At 36.7% G+C, this 16,380-nt stretch overlaps 1 protein-coding gene across 1 annotated transcript in view; it reads right to left on the bottom strand.

Annotated features, from left to right (window-relative positions):
- Nucleotides 1-208: 208 nt before the first annotated feature.
- The window catches only part of GTF2F2 (general transcription factor IIF subunit 2), a 138,817-nt gene continuing 122,645 nt past the window's right edge, over nt 209-16,380 (bottom strand). Inside the window, exons 7-8 of the mRNA XM_004433636.3 lie at nt 14,489-14,632; nt 209-879 (exon numbers count right to left, since the gene is read on the bottom strand). Of these exons, the coding sequence (XP_004433693.1) occupies nt 760-879; nt 14,489-14,632 (264 nt within the window). The 3' untranslated portion in view covers nt 209-759. The remainder of the gene's footprint in view (nt 880-14,488; nt 14,633-16,380) is intronic.

Raw genomic sequence — 16,380 nt, 5'->3', positions numbered from 1 at the left:
CTGAGGGCGCAGTAAAACTCTGAGGCAAGGACAGCCTTTGAGAAGCCCATAATCTGGATGGGGGAGACGTACCTTGAATTTTTGGAAAAGTATTTAATTTTGAATTATTTTAAAAGCAAATAAAAGAAACACCAACTGACCATGATTTTTTCCATTTCTCATGTCACTATCAGTAGGGTAAAATAAGCTGATGACGAGAACCACTATCTTAGTATAAACATAAATGCTCTTTTATTAATATGTGTGAATGTGAAACATGATCACCTGTTTTTAAAAAAAAAAAGACAGTTTCGTTCTTCAACAATTTCAGAATAAGGAACTTTGGGTTTTTATTTCTTTTAAGAGTTTCTGTAGTTGACTATTTTTTCTTGCTGTGCCATTCACTTTGGATCTGTATTACCTCAGCTCCTCAGAGATAAAACAAGGAGAGAGTCCACATTTAGAAAACATTTCCTAATTTTACATTTTAAAAGTTAATATTTAAAAAGAAAAACTCTCTTAACCCCCCAAACCCTAATCCCATCATGAATAATCTGGTTTAATAACAAATTAAGTCTATAAATAAATTTGTTCTTTCTCCTCAAAAAACACTTAAGTAACTTTATAAGAATTATAGGTTTAAAAAATTTACCTAGAGAAATTAAAGTACCAGTCATTTTACCCCTATAACAGATGGTACTCAAGGATTCACGGATCAATGCCGTTTGTTTAGCACATCACCCTTTAGTTGTTCTGTTAGTGTGCTGGTTTACAGTCTTCTTAATCACTCTTTTCTTCTCCTTGATAATGTCTGTACTCTGGCTTCAGCTCCCATGTGTTTTTGTGGATCCCTTTTACATTTTGAATACCAATTTCTTTTAAGATTTCCTTCAGGTACAGCTAAAAAACAAAAACAAAAAACCCCAACAGATGAGATTATGAAGGCAAGAAATGAAATTTAAAATAAAATGATATGCAAAAGTATATTGATGAGTAATAAAAATTATGATCCTGAAAGCTCAACAAGATTTCTTAGTTCAATAAACTACCTTTTGATTACACATGCAATACAGGAAACTGCATTAAATATATGATCATTTGCATTAAAGGGGTTGGAAATCCTGAATGCCAACAATTTGAGAACTAAAAAACAAAAGGCCTAGATGAAAATACACCAGAAAATTACTGGTGCTCAGTGTTTATTAACATCACAGAGTATACCAAGTGTAATCTGCCCTTCAGTTGAGTGGCCTCTCAGTTCACAGTCAGATAAGGTTATTCTTGGATTAGAAGCAGTCTTTTCAGAAGCAGTAGCAGATATAAAAAATGACAAATATTTTTGGGATGATAATATTCTATGAAGCAAGCACATGACAGGAATCCAGAATTCTTAGTTCTAAGGTGAGTTCTCACACTTGCTATCAGGTCACTTATTTTTCCTGTGTAATAAGGAAAGTTATTATTTGTGTTTACTATTATTTGTATCTTGGCCAAGCTTGCCAGACAGGGTGAGGGCCAAGAAATGATAATAAGACATGCTAAAAACCATGAGGGCTGCAGCTTTCTTGTGCTTGGCTCCTCCAAAGGAAAGAGGTGAGCATTGATGTACAGCAGAACTCTGTATTATGGTTTCTTAGGTCCCTGAAAATTCAATAGACATTAACCAAATGACTACTATATTCATGGAAATGATGGCTGTGATAAATGTAACACCAAACCCCACCTTTGCTTGCCAGTGCCCAAGGCCAAAAAGCATTCCGCTATAAACCGACCAATATAAATTATAGTACTTCCTTCTTGGAGAAGAGAGAAAGGTTAATTATTTAAAAGTGATTTTTTTTTTTTTGTGGCAGAACAAACCAACTATAATTTTTGTGTGTATGCTTCAAAGAACCAGTTACAGTATTACTCATCCCATTGATGCAAGATGTAATTTTTTTTTTTTGGTGAGGAAGATTGTCGCTGAGCTAACATCTATGCCAGTCTTCCTCTATTTTGTATGTGGGACGCTGCCACAGCATGGCTTGAAGAACGGTGTGTAGGTCCACACCCAGGATCCGAACCCACAAATCCTGGACTGCCAAAGCAGAGCATGTGAACTTAACCACTACACCACTGGGCTGGCCTCAGATGTAATTTTTTATTTATCGAAATGAGGCACTAATTAGAAAAATGATTGAGAAGCTCTTACCTAGATGTTTAAGGCAGTGCCCTTCTCAAGTGTGGTGCTAAACTATCTGCATCAGAACCTTGTGGGACACCTGTTAAGTAAGCCCCATCTTAGACCCAGTGAATCAAAATCTCAGGGGCCAGGCCTGGGAATCTGCATTTTCACAAGCCCCTAGGTGACTCCTTTAAGTACATTAAAATTCCACAGCATCTGCTTGAAGGATTCTTCCAGCTCTAATACTCTAGGATCTTTGAGAATCCAGGATCTTTGAGTCGGTGTGTTGCTTAGTTCTCCAATCCTCACCACTCCTGGAGATTATGCACTAACCAACATAATCTAACACCACCTTACGCGGACTGGTATAATGCTCAACAGTTTATAAAGTCCTTTTATTTAGGGGTAGGTTGTCACCTAGAAACAATACCCTATTATCACTGGAACCACATATGGGTTCCTTATAAGGCCCTAGATGGCTTAGCTCTCTCACTTGGAATCCACCTTCCCATTCCAGCAGCCAAACCCCAGCAGGTGGCAGCAATGAATCAAATGAGCCCTGGGCTTCCCTAGGAAGAGGCTTGCCTGCCTCCCACATCTTCTGCAGTTGGCTTCACTAAAGGATCCATGTGAATGAGTAAGCATAAAGGTTTGAGACATCCAGGTAATACGCATGTCTGCCATCTGCTACTTCAAATTACAATAAAAAATGGGACACTGTCCATAAACTACTTTCTAATTGAACAGGATTCATAAATGGAAAATAATGGGTTGGGCATAGATGATTTTCAGTTTAGGTGCCAAGAATGACATCTTTGTAAAATTCCTAAAGAACAGTTGATTGTGAGACTGGCTAAGACCCTGTGCACAAACAATCATATAACTGCAAATTCATCGCCATGGGTCAAAAATGAAAAGAGCAATTGCCAGGAGCATTTTGGTTGCCTGATAGAAGCTCTCTTGACTTCAAGTCTAGTGTGTTCATTTATAATCTAGATATAGAACATAAAAAGCCTAAAAAGGGTTAAACAGAAAATATTAAGAAAATCTTAAGTGTACAAATTCAGTTGCTTTCATGTGTAGTCCACCCTCATTTTGTTAATCTAGTATGATAAGATTATGGAATATTTTATTTTTTATAAAGATGCCACTCTTTTTTCCTTTTTAACAATAAGAATGGAATGAGATATTCACATTCTGTCAATTTGTCAGGTAACAAGATGGGATTAGGGTCACAATATCTAGCTACGGTACAGAAATTTTTTTTTGAGAGGGAAGCAAACTTCTGGAGTTTTAGGATGTTCCAAACTGCAACCTAAGACCATTTTACTCACACCAAATGAATTAACTTGGCACAAAGCATTACCAGGGAAAGAAGGGGTAATGACAGGGAAAAATAAGGTCAAAAAATCCCTAAAGGAAAGACACAGGTAGAGAACAGTGAGATCATGTCATTTCTTTGTTTAAAATTTTTCAGTGACTTTGCCTTGGGCCTAGAGGTTAAATTCCAGACTCCTCCATAGACATCCACTCAGGTCTGCCTTTTCCCTTGGCCTCATCTTCTGATACTTCCCTTTACATGTATTTGCCATTTCTGTGTCTCCATGCTTCTAGTTTTTTCCATATGCTGTTCCCTTTCCCTGTAACGCTTACCCCTTTCCCTCAAATCTGAACTCCTCTCTCATTCTTTAAAACTAGGCGCAAATGTCACTTTCCCTAACAGTCTCACTTCTTAGATTTACATTTCACATTGTATGGACATCAACGATAGCCCTCATACTATAACTCTTTATTTACATGTCTGTCTCTCCCATCAAACCACATGTTCCTACTACAGTGCCCACCTGCACATCACAGAGGCTCAGTGCACTTTTGCTGAATGAATGGGGTGTGTTTAAGAGTAAACAAGGAAGCTAAGAGGATTGCGGAGGAGGGGCTTGAGGGGAGATCACTTAGAAGGTCCACAGGAACAAGCTATGGTAATTCTAGTTCTTTTCATTTTTAGAACTCAGGTTCTAATTACCTTATAGGGCAATGACCTAGTTTGAGAAATCAAAGTTGACTGATTAAATTGTATTACCTGAATTTGAATGACATTTATCGCTAAAATCTGTATTATATACTGCTAAAATATTGGAGACCAAGCCAACTAGGGGGGATATTTTAGAGGTTCTAACAAGATTGCATATTAATTGGTAATCTTTCTTTTTAAAAAATTCATATATTCACACAAATATTTATTTTAGCACCTGCTATGTGCCAGGTAGAGTGGCACAGTCAGTCTTCATCCCCACAGAGTTCACAGTTTAAGACTAAGGTGTGTGTGTGGGGCAGACAAAGGCATATATGAAAGCAATCATAAAATAAAACAGTAGCATAGTAATAAGGACATATATACAGGATATTATGGAAGCACTGAGAAGGGGCACCTAACCCAGCCTGAGTCAAAGTGTTAGGTTCTCTGAGGATGTATATTTGATCATTTGAACTGAACAGCATTCGGTGCAGAGATGAAGAGAAACCAGTTCTCCTCTTAATTATTCTGAACATTGACTTTCCAATTTAATCTTTTGCCTGACCACCTGTATTTTAAACAAGATTCTAGAACTGAGTAGATTACGTCACACAGGATTGGAGAGATTTCTCATTACTGACCACGTACAGTGTTGCAGAACAAGATCTGAAATTATAAACTGGCTTTGGTCTAGCAATTCTTCATCAAAGGGATGTGTGGGAGAGTATTTACAGCGAGTCTGAACGCAGAGAAAAAAGGAACAGAACATTACAGCTTCCTTGGAAGGAAAAGACAAAGCACATACTAGACCAAAGAAGTCAGGTGATTAGGATGTGGTTTGCATTTGTGGGTAAAGATAAAGTTGTGGTGGCCAAAAAGCCAGAAATCCACAGACCAAATTCCTAACCACCCCCCACCCCACCCCAAGATCAAGACAAACCTACGTAGAGGTCACAAGGCACAGTAGCCTTCTATTTTAGTCTCTCTTTTTCTCGTTCCCTCCCTCTCCCCTGCCATTTCTCATATCATCTTTTCCTCTACAGCTCTGCCAACCAAAGGGAGAATTTATCTGCATTTCATTTTATCAGGAATTTCAGTGTTAAGTATTATATATACAATAATAAATTAACTATATCTAAATTCCTAGAAGTTGATCAAAAATATTTATCTTAGACAGAGAGCTGATCACCAAGTAATAATGCTTTAGGTAAGCTAATAATATGACCCCACTAGACTTCTACTCACAAAATCTTCCCAGAAAGGTTGGACAGAATATGCAATACAAGACACACCAGACCACAACAATGGCCGCCGCCAACGTCCCAGTCCCTGGGGAGGTCTCACCTCTCACCGAGATGCACTCAGGGCCTATCAGAACTCCTCCTCTTCTACATTGAAAATGCAAGAACTGATATGACGCTCAATCAAGATATTTCATATTTGAATTTTGATTTAATGGGATCAAGTTCTTTTGTTCATGAACAAAATTGTAGGAGTTTCTGTTTATTTTTGCCAAATATATTTGTGGATATATTAATTCTGTAAGAAATTTGTAGGCTTTATGTAAAAGAAGAAAACAGATCCATATGACCTAATATTTTCTGGGAAATGTTGGATAAAATAAAGTCATAGTTGTTCAATACAAAAAAAAAAAAGAATATGCAATACGCAAATCTATACCAAAGATGGCACTGGTGAATGCAGTCACTAAAGGGAAATTGCTATAAGCTTTTTATAAAGTGATCAACAGTAAGGGCATTATCAGTTCTGTGATAATTTCAAAGTATCACTTCATGTTTATGTGCTTCTTTTGTGACTGACTGTGACTCCTTTAAGGAAGGTCAATAGAACAGAGAACTTACTGATGAAGATGTTATTGGCTCCAGGGCACAAAATTCTTTCATTAAAGAAATAAACTACACATTAGGCATAAGCTGTAAACAAAGGCAACACACGTCTTTACTCCTTTGGATGGAGAAAACCGAACAGGAGAGGGAGGGTGATGCTGGGGACTTCTCAGGAACACAGGCCATCTCAGCATTTTTCTCCTCTTTTCCTTCTTCTGGTTTCACCTCTGCTTTCCTACTAGACCCCGCTCCCTGTCTTTCTGTCAGGGTCCCACTGGCTGCATTCCTCTCTTTGTAAAAATCTGAGAAGCAGAGAGATGATGGGTAATGAAATGGTCAAGGCATAAAACCTACCCCACCCCTCAGCCCGACCTTATGGCTTAATCCAAATTCTAAAAAGCAATTTATTATTGCATTAAAATTTGTGTGCTGATAAATCATCTCACTTTTAGTTACACTTCATCTCTCTGGCATTGGCAAATGATTCACATGTTTGCATATTTCAGATAAAGTTTACATCCTTTGGGCCAAAACTTTTAATTATTTGTTTAAGGATATGCTTTCGAAACTGTATTAGTATATTTGTATGCTGAACATAACTTTGGAATACTGCGAGGTATTCCAATGCTGGGATATGATGGCTTCCAATTGGGAAAAAATATACACAGTTAATGCTGAAATTCTTAACTAGGAAAATACAATCAGAGATATCCAAAACTTAGTGAAAATGAAAAAAAAAATTCCTTTTGAAATTTAAATATGAATTCTTGCATTTAGAACCATGGCAACTATCTACTAGTGCATGTGTTGTGAGGTACAGTTTTGAATGTACAAAAAATAAGATATCAATTGGCACAGTTATTGAAAATATTGCTAGAAATTAAATGATAAGCAATGAAACTATGTTGGTATATATTTTGCCAATAGAGAATTTTCAGTAAACTAGTTAGCATTCCCAATGATGAAGCATTATTCATCCTTAAAATATCTAGAATAGAGAGTAAAATTTTACTTTAGGGCAATAGTAGATAAAAAGTTTTTGCTGGTTAAGGATTAAAAAGGGATTGATGATAATCTGGCAGTTCCTCAGGTTAAACAGAGTTACCAAGTGACCCAGCAATTCCACTCCCAAGAGAAATAAAAACATGTTCACACAAAAACTTCTACATGAATGTTCATAGTAGTTTTATTCATAACAGTCAAAAAGTGGAAACAACTCAAATGTCCATTCATGGGTGAATGGATGAACAAAATGTTGTACATCCATATAATGGAATACAATTTGGCAATAAAAAGGAATGAAATACTGATACACGCCACCACATGAATGAAAAAATTATGCCTGAAACAAAGAAGCCAGTCATAAGAGATCATATATGAGACATTCAGAATAGGAAAATCTATACAGAGACAGAAAGTAGATTAGTGGTTCTCTAAGGTGGGGGTAGAGGGAGAAAGGAGAGTGATTGCTAATAGGTATGGAATTTCTTTTTGGGGTGAAGAAAATGTTCTAAAACTGACTGTGGTGATGGTTGTACAACTCTGTGAATATATTAAAATCCACTGAACTGTAACTTAAAAATATATATATATAACTTGTACTGAAAATAAGGGTTTTAAATTGAGGGGAGAATTAAAAAAAGGAGACCTCTCCAGCTCCTAACAACAAATTTAAGATAACACCATTTTTTATTGCCAAATCATCATGGGTAAAGTAACATTTCCAATAAACAGTGGCTAGGTCTGTGTATCAGTCCATACGAACTGGAAAATATGACAGAATTAGAATATCTGCCTTGGGACATTGTAGAAGGAAAGAATGGCTCTAAAATGCTGCAATTCAGAACTGAAGGCCGGCAAGGCTGGCACTACAAGGTCTTACACCAACAGGCTTATCCTCTGGTAGCTCAATTCTCTTACTGAGAGAGAAACTGAGAGGCTTCAAACTTATCTAAATCCACAGAGTAATGTTTTCTCTAACGAGAAGACCAATGCAAAGAAAATGATTTCTTTCCTGAGACAATTTCCATAAGCATGGTAAGCCTAAAATCAAGTCCTGGCTTCTTCAGGGAGTAAATGAAGAAATCAGGAAATAAGCTTAAAAACTTACTTTACTTCCCTTTAAAATCAAATATGACTGGAAAGGTGGGGAAGGAGATTTTATAGGTAATGGCAATTTTCAGATTAAATATAAATTTTGTGGCCTACTGCTTAATTAAAAATTCTATGTAAATTCTGTACATAAATAATGCCCAATCTTGTTTACTGGATGCCTATGTCAGATATTGCTTTTATCTTTATAATATCTCATGTAAAATCTGGACTTAATTGGTTATGTTAGTAAAGTCACCCCAAATTTTACCTCACTCAGAAATAAGATTAAAAAAAGGCTGAAACAAACCATATAATAAGCCAAAAGAGAAAATGTTACTATCCTATAATAAAATTTCATGTGTTAAAATTTCATCCATTTATATTCAATATAGTTAATAATTTATTTTAGTATGACATTTCATATTCTAACACTTTTAATTAAGGCTCCACCTCCTAAGTTAGCAAATGATGATGTTTTTAAAACAGAAGTCTCACAAAGGGCTGTCATTAATTAATATGCTCTGCCGAAAAACTGGTAGTCTTTTTAGTTTTAGTAGTACCATTCAAAAATAAAAACTTACAGTTATAGGAAAAATGAAGGAAAAAATGAATATGTGAACAGAAAGAAAATGATAAAGATTTAGGGGAAAAAAAGGAATCAAGTAAAAAATAGAAAGTATATGTCAGAAGAAAATATTACAATTATAAACAGCACTCAGTAAATTTGGGAATGAGCTTCACACATTAAAAATAGCTATTTTTACTTTGAATTAAGAACTGAATGAGCTAAGATAAAGCTTAGATTCCATTATCTATGCACCTGTCTTAGATTATGATGATTCTTAATAATATAGAAATTAGAAAGCAGCCTTCCTGAGAGAAAAATTAGCTTTTTCATTAAAAAGTGGTTCCTATTGTCAGAAAAATATTTTCCTTTTTTGTCTACAGATATATACACGTGTCTGAATGTACAAGGGGCAATGTTGTAAGAGATATTCCCAGACTGAAGTCAGGACAACTGGGTTCAAGCCACTAGGCAACTCCTTTCTCTGGGTCTATAAATTAGAAAGACTAGATAATCTCTGTGAAATGGGGAGGGCCGGGGGAGGCTTTGGAGGGGTGTAGAAATCAAGGTTCTACTTTGAACACACTAAATTTGAGATTACAATATGAGTAACACTGATCAGGTACCAGGCAGTGTGGCAACAAAGGTGGGAGAGGCAATGGGTCCTGGCTGGCAGAGTACTCCTACCCCATCCTATTGGTTGAGGAAGGCGCACGTAACCCTTCCCAGGTCAATTAAAATCTTCCCTGGGGCTTTTATTGGAACAATAAGGACAGATACTCTCTTTTTGCTTAGTGGTTGCTAGCTGCGAGGTGCTGAGGTGCTTCAGGAGGCCGTTTTGGCTACCAGATGGCAAGATCTTGCCTAAGAATAAAGACAACACATAAGAACAGGAACACTGGTAAATGGGTGCTGTGTTAGACAACAGTGTGTTAGGGCTCGAAATGGTCTTGGCAGTTTGGGGTTTCAAAGGGAGCAATTAGATAAAGTTTCCCATGGTTTGTGTTTTTTAAGGAAATGCTGTATATGCTTCTATCTTACAGATATAATAAAATATAAAGACAGACTAGACATAACACATTCAGGGTGAAAGATCAAAGCCTGCCAGGGGAGAAATAACAGGCTTCCTCTGATATTTCACTTTAGATGGGAAAAAAAGCCAGAATTCAAAATGTATGAAAACATCCCTTTAAATGGATACCGTGCTTCTGACTTTACATCAGTCACCAGAGCTTGGCCTTTTAAATTGGCTTATTTGCCCTGGATGAGTAACCTGTAACTCTTGGATTGCTCATTCAAGTCACATACTGGTGAATGAGAGAAAACGACCGACCGGCCCTAAGGACAGTTTCTCTAATCAGTAATTTTGCTTGTGGAAGTGAAGGTTTTTAGAAAGAAGAATACAGAAAGAGAGGAACTGGAAAAATAAATACTTCAAATTCACTCAGAATATGTCAAAAATGACATTCTAAAGGTCAGAAAGCAGACGGCAACTTAAGAATATAGGAGTAGTGCTAACGACAAAGAGGACTGTTAGAGTGATACAGTTCATGTTAGAAGCTTGTCATCAAAAGTGGCACTGGGGGCCATGAGAAAATGAGAATGTCATTAAAGCATATACTAAAGAGGTGATCAACATGAATAAGATCTCTTTTCTCCCCTTTTATACAGGGCTCAAAAATCAGTTTAATAATAATACTACTAAAAAATATTAGTAAAATACTTTGCAGTTGACAATGCAACTTTCATAAAGAATTATTTACAAGGATCCTGTGAACTAGGTATTATTTAAAACGTATTTACATATTATAATTTTATATTATAAAACATTTAATTTGAACATATTGGTAAATTTTATATTAAGTATGTCATATGTTAAGTAAATCAAACATTAAATAAATAATGTATTAAACATTAAACATATTTAAGTATCTTGTCCAGGACTATTTGGCTAAATGGCAGGGCTGGACTTGAACTGAGATTCCATTACTCCACATCCAGCGTTCTTTCTAAAGAATAGGGCGAATGGGCCGGCTGCGTACTCGACATTGAAGCCAGATACTAATTCTGATTCTCTCTCTGTTAGGTCGAATGGAGCTCGGTTGGTTTCTGCTAATGTTGAAATAAATCACATTATGGTTAGCGGGCATGATGGAAAAATTAGTCATAGATGTTCTTGGGTAGTGATTAATGTGGATAATGTAAATGATCCGTTTATTAGTAGCACAGAGAGGAGAATAATTGCCAAGGTTACTTCATATGAGATTGTTTGGGCTACTGCTTGTAGGGCTCCAATTAGTGCATATTTTGAGTTTGAAGCCCATCCTGATCATAGGATGGAATAGACGGCTAGACTTGATATAGCAAGTATAAACAGGACTCCTAGATTTATGTTGATTAGGGGGTGTGGCATTGGTAGAGGGATTCATATTGTTAGGGCTAAAGTTAGAGCTAAAATCGGGGCGATGATAAATATGGATGTTGATGAAGTTGATGGTTGTAGGGGTTCTTTAGTGAATAGTTTGACTGCATCGGCAATTGGTTGGAGTAGGCCATAGGGGCCTACAATGTTTCCATCATACCAGGAAGCCCCTTTCCTGGATCATTGATCTTTATGCTACACTGGGTTCCTTTATTCTCTTATTATTGCTCAGATTAAAACCAAATTAGTAAGGCTGTACTGATGACTATTAGTACAGACTCACTTATGTCCTGTGAGCCTCTTAAAGAGGATAGTTACCTACATGGAGAGCTGCGCTTTCGCCACTTTCTTTCTAGGTCAATGGGCCTTGCCAACTTGGTTCAAATGTGAGAGATAGGTGGACAGAAGATGACAAAATAGGAGAGGGAGAGAATCACAGATTTACAGCTGGAAGGGATCACAAAGATTGCCCAGTCCAACTCCCTTGATTTTAGGAATGGAAGTGACTTCTCCAGATCCCAGGTAAATGGCAGGACTGGAGCTCATGCTGACCACTTCCTGCCCTCTCTTCTAGGCAAGGACAGCTGTAGCCCCTGGCATTCCACACTTTCTTGAGACTGGCTCTTTGTCCCCCACTACTGTCATAAGTGACACGAGGCCTGTCAAAATCCATTTGAGGAAAATATGGCGGCCCTTGGACACTGACGATGCGACCACTTCCTTTTTTTCAAATCAATTCATATAATATTTACTGAATTTCTACTATGTTTGTGTTGTAGAGTGTATAAATATTTAGGGATGTGAATAATATACAACCCTGCCTTCAAGAACCTTATGCTTGTCAAGGCAATTTAGTCTCTAAATAATAAAACTATTATAACATAATTCAACTTCTAATCAGTGGTTCTCAAGCTCTTTGAGGTTCCTAGGCCCTCGATGAGAATCTGATATAAACTGTCGATCTGATCTCCAGAAAAATTCACACATTTTTGCACATCTTCAGATTACTGGGTCTCCTAAAGTCCATGAACTGAAAGAAGCTCTATTATAAGAGATTCACTGAGTACCAATACATAAAAATTATCTGAAGAACCAAAATTGAGAGAAATACTATTTATCCCTTTTCTTTGATGCAAAATAAATAAACTTTATTATTTTTTTTGTGAGGAAGATCAGCCCTGAGCTAACATCCGATACCAAGGCTCCTCTTTTTTGCTGAGGAAGATTGGCTCTGGGCTAACATCCATGCCCATCTTCCTCTACTTTACATGGGATGCCACCACAGCATGGCTTAACAAGAGGTGCAATGGTGCACACCAGGGATTCGAACCTGCCAACCCACAGGCAGCCGAAGCGGAGCACGTGCATTTAACTGCTGCGCCACTGGGCCGGCCCCTAAATAAACTTTAAAAACAACATATCATTCCATCATATCATATCATCACGCTAAGGCAAAGAAACTGCTTTCCTTAGTGTCATCCGAATGCCCTTCTACAAATCCTTATTTTCCCATATCTAATTTTTGTGTGTGTGTTACTCCATGAGAATATAACGTTTGTAATCAGAGCTTCTGAAACAGCCTTTTCATATATATATAAAACACAAGGAAAAACTTCATTAAAACCAGAAGAAACACAGCCTAGCTAATGAATTATTCTATTTCAAATTTATCTGGCTTGAAATGCCGTTTCTAAGGCTTTGATGCTGAAGGGAGTGAAGTCACGAGGATGAGTTGATAACACTGTAGCATGAGCACTTTTCTCTATTTGAAAAAACTATTTAGATCTTTTGGAATTTAAAATTAATTTCTTTTTTTGTGTGTATGAGATCAGCCCTGTGCTAACATCTGCCAATCCTCCTCTTTTTTTGCTGAGGAAGACTGGCCCTGGGCTAACATCCTTGCCCACCTTCCTCCACTTTATATGGGACGCTGCCACAGCATGACCTGACCAACGGTGCCTGTGCGTGCCCGGGATCCGAACCGGCGAACCCAGAGCCGCCGTAGCAGAGCTCACCCACTTAACCGCCTGCGCCACCAGGCCGGCCCCTAAATTAATTTCTTAACGAAAAAGTGAAAAGTTAAAGTGTAACACTAAAGAAATCTCTGCAGAAGTGGGAAACTGTGCAATCAATACTGAAGTTTCACAAATCATTTCCTAAAGCTTTGAATAAATCAGAAAAAACATATACCACACCCTTTAATAAACAGTTATTTGCTTATGTTAAAATGTTCTTAAAAACTGGTCATCTTGTTACATATTCTGAAGCGAATAAATGGAGCAGTTAGAATCAACATATTCCTGAGTATACGGCAAAGTGAACAAAATGATAAAGAAAACTAGATAAAAGGACAGAAAATAAAAGGCTTTCCATTTAATTTTTTAAAACCTGTAAGTAAATACTTTTATAAACCAATTTGATACTTTGCTAACATTAGATGTGAGAAAGTTAAATGGAAGGAATGTGACTCAAAGGCTGGCGAAAGGATCTGCATCCCTTACTTGTTATCAGCATTTGAAATACAAATTACTAGCAAACAGGCACAAAAGTATGGTGAAGTAATCAAAAATGATTATTTATAGAACAAACATAAACTTTCTAAAACATCAATTTATTAAATTTTTCCTTAAAAAATGAAGAATAGGCCAACCCAACCACAATCTCAACAAGCATTGTGAGGCAGTACAGCTCAAGTTTAAAAGGACCTAATGCCAGTGCTAGGGCAGATTCTGATTAAAAAAAAATTCATTAGACAATAGCCCACAAGACAGGGATAAACACTCTTACTGTGACAGACCAGTACAACTCTTAAAAGAATGTGATTCTTCTATGAGGCATATTTAAAAAAAAAATGGAGTTGAGCTTTTTTAGAAGGAGCTAGGGAAACAAAAGAAAGACTAGAAATGATATAAACAAAGACTTCAGGCTTAAAGTCAAGGATCAGTCAAAAGGAGGATAAATCCACCTTTTCTTCATATGGAACCATTAATATTAAATGTATTTGAAATCTAAAATAATGAAATCGATGTTACAAAAAAAAAAGGCTGTATTAAAACATCTTTTCTGAGCGTGGAAATAAAACCTGACACTAGCAGAGGTACATGTTAACTTATTCACATGGTCACGTGCTGCATAACGATGTTTCGGTCAATGATGGACCACATATACAATGTGGTCCCGTAAGATTAGCACCACACAGCCTAGGTGTGTAGTAGGCTATACCATCTAGGTTTGTGTAAGTACATTCTATAATGTTCGAACAACAAAATTGCCTAACAAGGCATTTCTCAGAACGTATCCCCATTGTAAAGCGACGCTGATGGTATATGATATACTTCTCTTCAGTGAGGCAATGTTAATGAAGCGGGACATATTTAAAGGGTCAGTGAGAGCATATACATACCACAGGCTGTTTTGTGATGTCTACCAGGTCCTTAAGATTATAATACTGATGCTTCTCAAAAGCCGAAAACAGCATGTCTAAAACATGTTGTTTATCAGCTCGAGCTCGTTTTCCATCTTCTTTCTTTTTCCTTTCATATTCAATCTATGTGCAAAAAGCAAAAGAAATAAAGGCATCAGTTCAACATGCTCACTCTGAAACACAGGCATTCTCTTTTTAGCCATCCAAATAACCATTAGATTTTAAATTGCAAGGCAGCAGGTTAAAGAGTAGTGGTTCGGAACCTAGGGTTCTCATTGCTCCCACGGCTCCTCAGATCTTTAAGGCTATAAGAAGGTATTACTGCCAATCTGAAAACCATTTTCATTATTTCCTAGAGCTTTATGTAATGTGCCCATTTCCCCCCAAAAAGCCTTTCTTTGCCAAAATTCTATCAATTCAGTGTGGCTACTGGTTACCTTGACTGATCAGAAAGTCCAACTTGCAGTTCTTTTGTTTTTAATTCCCCCAAATACAGTAAGTTTATCTAACAGATGCAGTTTGGCAGGTAACATCTTTCAAAATTGGGGTTTTTAGGGGCAGGCAGAGGGTTGAGAGGCTGGCAGATCACAGAACAGGTTCTCTAGGAACTGAAAAGTTTGGGAAGCTTTGGTACAAAGGAAAGAACATGGCAGTGACAGGAGGCCGTTTCTCCTCCCAATTCTGTGTGACCTCCTTGAACTTGTTTCTTTTCCTATTAAATGAAGTGAGCCACGGCACTAAGGGAACGTACAAACTCTCTCCCAGTGTTAACCATCCAGGGATGTGTTCATTTGTAAAAAATTACCTTTTTATTGAAAACATGCAACTTATATTCTTTCATTTCAGTCGATTAAACCTTTAATTTTTTTTAGAAACACTTTATTTTGATAAAACATCAGGAACTTGTTGGAGAAAATATATATATAACTGCAGCAGCCCACCTGATAAATAAAGCATCAGCAGGCTGGGTGAAAACTGCCAGAGAACAATCTCTTGTGCGTCAACTGGAATAACTATAATCTAGGGAGTCACTTCAAAAATAATAAAACGTATTTCAAAACTTAGAACTAAATTATTGCATAAATTCCAGTCTCACATAGTTAGGCTTACTCTATTTTAACAATGGAGATTTGTCACCAAAAAGATAAAATTTAGTTTCTATTGACGTTAAGACTAAAAATATATCTTATACATAATCAGAAGCTTTCAAATTAGTGGCAAGAGGTAAGTGACAACAATGAGTCTCTGTTTTTCAATTAAATAAAATTAGGAACTAGACAAGGAGAAAGAACTAACAATTGTCTTAATTTTTTTGATATGTACACCCTGGGAGTAAAACTCAAAATCCATTTGTCTTAGGGGGTGGGGAGATAAAACTGATGTTGTTTAAGGGTACAAACTTGCCACAAGAAGTAAATAAGCTATAGAGATCTAATGCACAGTATATTATAGTATAAATTGTTGTCTGTATTCATTATGTAACGTGATAAATATTGCTACAATGACAATCACATTACAATATATAATTCTATCAAAGTAACACATTGTACACCTTAAATTTACACAATGTTATGTGTCAAATTAATTCAATTAAAAAAAAAAGCCATTCATCTCTTCAACAGATTAAGCTCGACTATATGGTTGGCATTGCACTAAGATATGGGGCAAATAAGATAGTCTCTTTCAAAAAGTGTCACTTTCTTATGGCTCATGTATTAAAAGTATATAGAGGGCCTGAGCATTTTAAATAAAGTAACAGTAGACCACAGAGGTACATAGGACAAGATCATGATGCTGAAAAAAATGCAAATGCATGACACAGACTGTATTGTTGGGGAGGAATGAAATTCAGCCAGTCTCAAGATTTTCTG

The sequence above is a fragment of the Ceratotherium simum genome, chromosome 10, assembly GCF_057802395.1.
Source record: "Ceratotherium simum simum isolate JZ-2026a chromosome 10, ASM5780239v1, whole genome shotgun sequence".
NCBI classification, from domain to species: domain Eukaryota; kingdom Metazoa; phylum Chordata; class Mammalia; order Perissodactyla; family Rhinocerotidae; genus Ceratotherium; species Ceratotherium simum.
This window is presented reverse-complemented; position numbering and strand designations above follow the sequence as displayed.